This window comes from Apodemus sylvaticus, chromosome 6 (genome assembly GCF_947179515.1).
Source record: "Apodemus sylvaticus chromosome 6, mApoSyl1.1, whole genome shotgun sequence".
NCBI lineage: Eukaryota > Metazoa > Chordata > Mammalia > Rodentia > Muridae > Apodemus > Apodemus sylvaticus.
The window spans coordinates 40,891,403-40,898,684 of record NC_067477.1 but is presented as its reverse complement, the minus strand read 5'-3'; the positions used below and the strand labels follow the sequence as shown (position 1 = coordinate 40,898,684).

At 41.9% G+C, this 7,282-nt stretch overlaps 1 protein-coding gene across 1 annotated transcript; it reads left to right on the top strand.

Moving 5' to 3' along the window:
- The first annotated feature begins 2,224 nt into the window (after window positions 1–2,224).
- LOC127687897 (uncharacterized) lies at window positions 2,225–7,019 on the top strand. Its single transcript, XM_052186716.1, has 2 exons — window positions 2,225–2,308; window positions 6,723–7,019. Exons 1-2 carry the CDS (start codon window positions 2,225–2,227, stop codon window positions 7,017–7,019), a joined length of 381 nt encoding a protein of 126 aa, XP_052042676.1.
- The last annotated feature ends 263 nt before the right edge of the window (window positions 7,020–7,282 follow it).

The following is a 7,282-nucleotide window of genomic DNA, read 5'->3' as shown; positions in this document are numbered from 1 at the left end:
GCTGGCACACAGACGAACCGCTGATCTGCCCAGGTCCTGGGCACAGTCAGACCCCTGGCGGTTTGCACCCCTAGAGATCTTAAACTCAGGCTATCTCAGTACCTGGTGCTGCCTTTCTGCTCCTTCAGGCAACAAAGATGGTGGCAGGGAGTCACTCCCAGTCCCAGCCTTACAAATCCCTCTCTCCATTACCTCTTACCCTTTACCTCAGAGAAGGAGATGTACCCATACCCCGGGACATCTGAACATGGGCTTTAATATCCGTGTCCTAGCTGTATAGAAACCAGCCTTCACCTAGCAGCCTTCAGATGACTCTTCTTGCATCATGCCTACCTGGATGCTACTGTGCTCCCACCTTGATAATGGACTAAGCTCTGAACATGTAAGCCAGCCCCAATTAAATGTTGTTTTTGTAAGGGTTGCCTTGGTCATGGTGTCTGTTTATGGCAATAAAACCCTAACTAAGATTAATTACCACCCTTCCTAATCTCCTTTCCTACCTAGTTCCCTCTCTCTATCTACCTCTGATGATGATTTTGTTTATCCTTCTTGGTGAGATTCACACATCCTCCATTGGAGCCTCCTTATTACCCAGTTTCTTTGGGTCTATTGATTGTAGTATGGTTATCCTGCACTTTATGACTAATGTCCAATTGTAAGTGAGTACATACTTTAATACATATCTTTCTGGGTCTGTATAACTTCGTTCAGGATGATATTTTCAATATCAATACCAATTTGCCTGAAGATTTCATGAAGTTTTTTTTTTTTTAATAGCTGAATAGTATTTCATTGTGTAGATGTAGCACATTTCCTTTACCCATTCTTCAGCCAAGGGATATGTAGGCTATTTCCAGTTTCTGGCTATTATGAATAAAGCCACTTTGAATTTGGAGCTGGTATCCCTGTTGTAATGATGGAGTCTTTTGGGTATATGCCCAAGAATGGTAGATCTGGGTCATGAGGTAGAAGAATTCCCAATTTTCTGAGAAACTGCCAGATTGATTTCTAAAGTGGTTGTATATGTTTGTGCTCCCAACAAGCAATGGAGGACTGTTTCCCTTGTTATACATCCCCTCCAGATTGTGCTGTCACTTGGATTTTTGATCTTAGTCATTCTGATGGGTGTAAGGTGTAATATCAGAGTTGTTTGGATTTGAGTGGAGGAGAGGTAAACAGTGTAAATATATTTGAATTAAAAATATCAAAAAAGCGGGATAATATGATGGATAGAGAGGTGGGGGCGATCAGGGCAGAATTGGTCAGTTGTGTATGATCAATAAACATATGAAAAATTAATAAAAATTCATTAAAAATTTTGGAATGTTATAAATAACTTGAACTTGTCCCAGCAATTCAAATTTTCAACACTTGAAATTCAGTTCTTATAACTCACTTATTAATAATCTAAAGAAGAATATACATGAAACCAAGTAAAGTACTTTATTGAAATCTAACATTCATTCATGACTTTAAAACATGGCCTAATACAATGTTGTTCAATATTTAAGTTTTTTGCCTAGTATGCACAAGACCCTACGTTTAATCTTTATACACACACATACACACACACACACACACCCTATAAGTAAAAGGAAAATTTCCACTAGAACAGAACAAATCTATAACAAACATCATCCTCACTTTTTCAAAAATGGAGCATTTACCTTAAGATTGAGTACAAGACACGGAGTAAAATGGGAAACAAAGAATTCTCAACTGAGGAATATTGGATGACTGAGAAGCACCTAAAGAAATGTTCAACATCCTTTATTATCAGGGAAATGCATATCAAAACAACCTTGAGATTCCACCTCACACCAGTCAGAATGGCCAAGACCAAAAACTAAGGTGATAGCAGATGATGGATATGGAGAAAGAGGAGCACTCCTCCATTGCTGGTAGGATTGCAAGCTGGTACAACCACTCTGGAAATCAGTTTGGTGGTTCCTCAGAAAATTGAACATAGCACTACCTGAGGACCCAGTTATACCACTACTGGGCATATACCCAGAAGATGCTCCAACATGTAATAAGGACACATGCTCCACTCTGTTTATAGCAGCCTTATTTATAATACCTAGAAGCTGGAAACAACCCAGATGTCCTTCAAGATGTCCTTTCTCTCTGCCCCCTTTGACCCTCAGGTAGCACCCCTTCGGAACCCTGAATAACTGGACCTGCTGGATGGGTCATAGTGGCACCCGAACCAGGGACCCAAAGTATGGTCAACTACTGGACGACGGAGAAACCCCGGGAAAAGGAGGACCTCACAGACCTCATCGCTCCTGCATCGCTGGAGGGGCAGGTAAGTTGCCAAAAAATTGTCGTCTGATTGTCATAGGGAAACAATTATTAAAAGAGGCTAAAGAGGCTTGTTTCATAGGAGGAATCAAGCATTAATTCAGTGAGAGAGGAATAAGAGTTAAAAAAGATTTAATTAAGTTCTTTTGTTTTGTCATGAGAAATGTTATTGATTAATTTTAAGTGGAACTGATATTCACCCGCTAACTTGAGATAAGGTTGGTAAAGAAATTAATAAGATTCTGAAAACCAGTAAACCAGTGTCTGATACATTCTTTAGTTACTGGGGGCTCATTCGTGATGTAATAGAGTAAGAACGAGGACCCTGCTGAATATTGCCTCCTTCTTTTGTCTCGGGCAGCTTCTGTGACCTCGCTTTCCCCTAAAAAGAATTCTCCAAAACCTTCCTCAGCTGCTCCCTTGGCTTCTCTTTATTGTCCTCTCCTGATGCGCCCCTCCCCTGCTGATATGCTATTAAGTTAAGAGACCCCCTGGGGAGAAAGCCAACTTGGAGGAGAAAAGCTGCAGAGAGCAGGTAGCCCTCTTAAAGGAGCAAAGAGGGACAAATGGTCACTCTAACTTCAAGATTTATTTCAAAGACAAATGCCTAGAAAAAGCCAGAGCCAAAACAAGCCCCTTGCCTTTACAATTTTAGAAGAATTAAAGTCCGCAGTCACAGCCTATGGGCAGACTGCTTCCTTCACTTTGGCACTTAGAATCTTCAGCTGAGGGCTGGCAGACACATGAGGAATTTATCCAGCTGGCCCAAGCTGAGCTTTCTCTGAGGGAGAACATTTTCTTTGGAAGTCAAAGGCTGCTGAAAGAGATCAAAAGCAAAAACCACTCACGGGCAGCATGTAAGACCTGGACTGCAGAGAAATTCCTGGGCTCTCCTCCCCGCCCACCTCTCTCCACAGGTGTGTGTGTTCGCCTAGGCACCTCCCTTCCCCCTTGTTAAATCTTAAACAAGAGAAAAAGCAGGTTTCAGAAAAGCAGTTTTTCCATGTGTAGGACACGGTATAAAAAAAATGGTTAGAAGCTATTTCAAAACTCTCCTGATGAGGACAGGAAAACCGGAGAAGGTCCTGTTTTCTCTCTGAAACCTATTGGAGATCTCCTTAGTTCAGGTTAAGATATTTAGATCTCTTTGGGACATCAAGTTCCCTCGCTGTCTGTTGTTTGTCTTTGGTGCACCAAAACTTGTTCATATGTGTGTCAATTTGTGTTGTCCATTGTTTTGTTTGGCTGAATGATTGGTTGTTTTTATGTTTCATGTAAAAAAAAAAAAATGGTAAAAAGGCATTATCTTGCTGGTAGTGCTGCCAATTGCAGTTTACACAGAGGAGGCTAATTTGAGGTGCCTCACATTCTAAGGTAGGAGTCAAACACAGCTGGGAAAAAAAGCTGCTTCTTAAAGAGCCAGCAGCCAGACAAATGGAAATGATTAATTCTCCTAGAAAAATTTCTATCATGATGATGATTGGCATCAAAGTGATGGCTGGGTTTTCCCTGTCACAGATTGCTGATGTGCTGCCCTCCTCTTGGGTGCCCTTGGAGCCCTAGTGTGCCTTGCCCCAGATTGTCTCTGTGAACCAGGTGATGCCCATTTGCTCCTTCAGGGAGTGATGATGGTGGATGCTGCGGGGATCTTTTCCGAGTGCTGATCACTCTGCCGGGCAGCCGATCCCCCAACTGGGTTGGTGCACACACAGCTAGCCTAGCTGCTCAGGCGTAGGCCTGAGCAATGTTCGCCTCGGGCTATGTCTGCTTACCTCGGGCTGTCAGATCTCTCTGGAGTCCGAGAGCCAGGATGGCAGAGAGGCTCTCGTAACTGACTGGTGGAAGGCAGAGTTCTAATGTGGCTTCAGTGCGGTGAAAAGCGCTGTAACTCCGCCACCGCTCGCAGCCCAGCTGGCCAGCAGTGGCCAGTGGTAGCTGGCACAGGGCCTACCCTGGACCCTGTCGCCTTGGTTCCACTGGTGGTGGCCCTTCCACTGGACGAGCTGCTGCTGCCACCGCCCCCAAGAAACCTCTCATAACTATTGTTTTTAAAATGTTATAAAATCAAGCTTTCAATTTGTATACTGATAGCCAATTATAGCTCATGGCTTACAATTGCTTGAAATTATTCCTATTGTAGATACTGCTAATTCTCAGATTTTGCAATTATGCAAATACAACTCAAGTTAAGAGAAAGTACTGTTCCTTTAAAGGACTGTCTTTGGACATTTAAAAGCTCATCCTAGATCACCTAGACAAGACCCCTTAAGGCAATGCCACAGCAGATTTGTATAATAGGCAGATTATAGGCCTTACACAGGAACAATTGTCCATACAATCTCATTCTTTATATCATCAAAATAGTAATGGCTTGAGACAACAATTTGGTATTTCTAGAGAATGTGAATTTGTAAAGACTTGTTCTCAGTGTCCTCAGTTTCTACCTGTACCACATAATGGTGTTAATCCTCGAGGACTTAAACCTAATCCATTATTGCAAATGGATGGTACTAAATTTCTGATTTTGGAAAAGTAAAATATGTATATGTGATTAGTGATACCTTTTCAGGTTTTAACTGCAACTGCTTTAACAGCAGAAGCAACTAAAAACATAGTCACTGTCTGCATTGTTTTTCTATGCTAGGTGTTCCAAATCAGATTAAAACAGATAATGTAACTGGCTATTACCGTCAAGCATTTGAGATGTTTTGTTGACAAATTAATATTACCCATATTCCTGGGATTTTTTATAATTCTCAAGAACAAGGTACTGTGAAACTTTAAAACATCTTAAAAAACAAAAAAGGGGGACTTATATCCCCCTACACCACATTATTTAAATCATGCCTTTTACTTTTAAAATTTTTTAAATTTGGATGCCAAGGAACTCTCTGCTGAGTGCCCTGACAATGGTGACAGGAAAGCTGTACTGGGTGTGTGTTCTTGGCCCACCTATGCTTGCCTATGTCCCAGATTAGATAAACTGCCTTGCCACAAGCTTTTAGACCTTGTGGGATGGAGAACATGGAGACTGTGGAAACCGACTTCGAAAAATTAATCAAAATGAGAAGTTATAATGACTCATCTCTTTCCTTTAATGTGACAGTTATTCTGACTCAAAAATGGACTGGTCTAGAAATCAATGCAATATTGGAGATACCAATGATGAAGACGGCTCAAAATCCCTATTAGCCAGCTGAGTTAACTTGGGGTGTGTTTTCCACTCTTACTGGAGAGTGTTCTCTCAATCTCAAAGCCACCCCCCATACACCTGGTGGCCAGACCTTGTGTTTGATCTTTGCCAATTAGCAGCTGAATTGAATACCTGGGACATTCCTGCAGACAAATTTAATCCTGTTGCTTTTGACTTAAATAGGTCTTAAGCACGTTGGTTTCTCTCACACAGGATCACATTCAGCAAAGTTCAGTTATTCACCATGACAGTTATTCATCGATATGAAGAAATGCATTGAGTGCGTATTCATAGGTCCTTCATAGCTTTGGTCTGAATGGGGGAAAATGTGCTTTTGAAGGCCAGTGGTCAGAGACAGGCAACTGTGTTCTCGAGCTCCTATTGGCCTAAGACAGAGACAAGCGCCGAAAAAGGCCATATTTGTCCAAACAAACACCATACATGAGATAATCTTGCAGAATGGGTCCAAAGTAAAATGGAGCTGTTTCAAACAGGTCTCAGTCTTAGGCCAACTTCTCGTTCTCCACAAGCTTTCCTGCTTTTATGTTACTTGCAGCATTTACACTCTGGGCGCCCAGGAAGAAAACACTAAATCGGACAGGGGTGGGGGGGAGGGAAATGGGGCAGACTTTCAAAGCATTTTAAATTTCATTTACAATTATGAAGGATCAAGTGCATCCCTTTCAACTAAAGTGACTATACATATGTGCAAATATTTGATATAGACAGTTATACACACATATCCCTTATTTGAACTAGATCTGAGACATCAGGTGCCATTCTAAATGTTTTATACATATTAATCATTTCACCCTCATCCCATAAGGAGATGAGACCCAGAGTAGTGTAGTTAGCAAAGAGAGTATAGTGCCAAGTTAGTGGAGACATCCCTAGCAATGCTGTAACCGCACTGAAGGATGGGTACATAAACCGCAATGCCTAGCTACTTTCTTGGTTTCACGTCCTACTCAAAGGCCTGTATGAAGTAACTTTGTTGTCCTGTGTACCTAGACTTAGAATATATTCCGACTCAGGTGATGCTGTGAGTAGCCAAGCTACAAAGCAAGAAATCTCTAACACTGCTCCCTAACGCCATCACTACCTCTTGCTTGCCGAGTTCCAGCCAAGGAAGAAGCAAGGAGAAGCGGGTTAAGTAAGGAGGTGCCCATGCTATGGCTCTTAAAAAGCAGACTGCCCTCAAATCCGCAGGTGGTAAAGCACCTAGGAAACAACTGGCTACAAAAGCCGCTCGCAAGAGTTCGCCCTCTACTGGAGGGATGAAGAAACCCCATCGTTACGGGATGTGGCATTCCAGAGGTCATCAGTGTCTGTGCCAGAAACTGCTCAGGACTTCAAAAGACATGTGCACTTCCAGGGTGCAGCCATTGGTGTTTCGCAGGAGGCATGTGAGGCAAATCTGATTGGTCTTTTTGAAGATACAAACCTGTGTGCTATCCATGCCAAAGGTGTGACAATTATACCAAAAGGTATCCAGCTAGAACGCCGCATACTCAGAGAATGAGCTGAAGAGTCCACTATGAGGGGAAACATTTCATTCTCAAATTCTTTTCCTATTCTTCCTGTTATTAGTAGTTCTGAATATTAGATATTTTTTCCATGGGGGTCAAAGGTACCTAAGGATATGATTTCAACTAGAAACATAGGGGACAGAATCAGGTATTGGCAGTTTCTCCATGTTAATTACTGTGTGAATTTTTAATATAAATGAAAGATGTAAAGCATTAATGCAAGCAAAATGGTTCAGTGAGCATATTTCAGCAGTTC

Bases quoted from the DNA above. Each gene is read 5' to 3' on its own strand.
- LOC127687897 (XM_052186716.1), top strand. From the start codon at position 2,225: ATGGTCAACTACTGGACGACGGAGAAACCCCGGGAAAAGGAGGACCTC. The intron at 2,309-6,722 runs GTAAGTTGCCAA...TAAAGCACCTAG, and splicing joins CTGCATCGCTGGAGGGGCAG to GAAACAACTGGCTACAAAAG.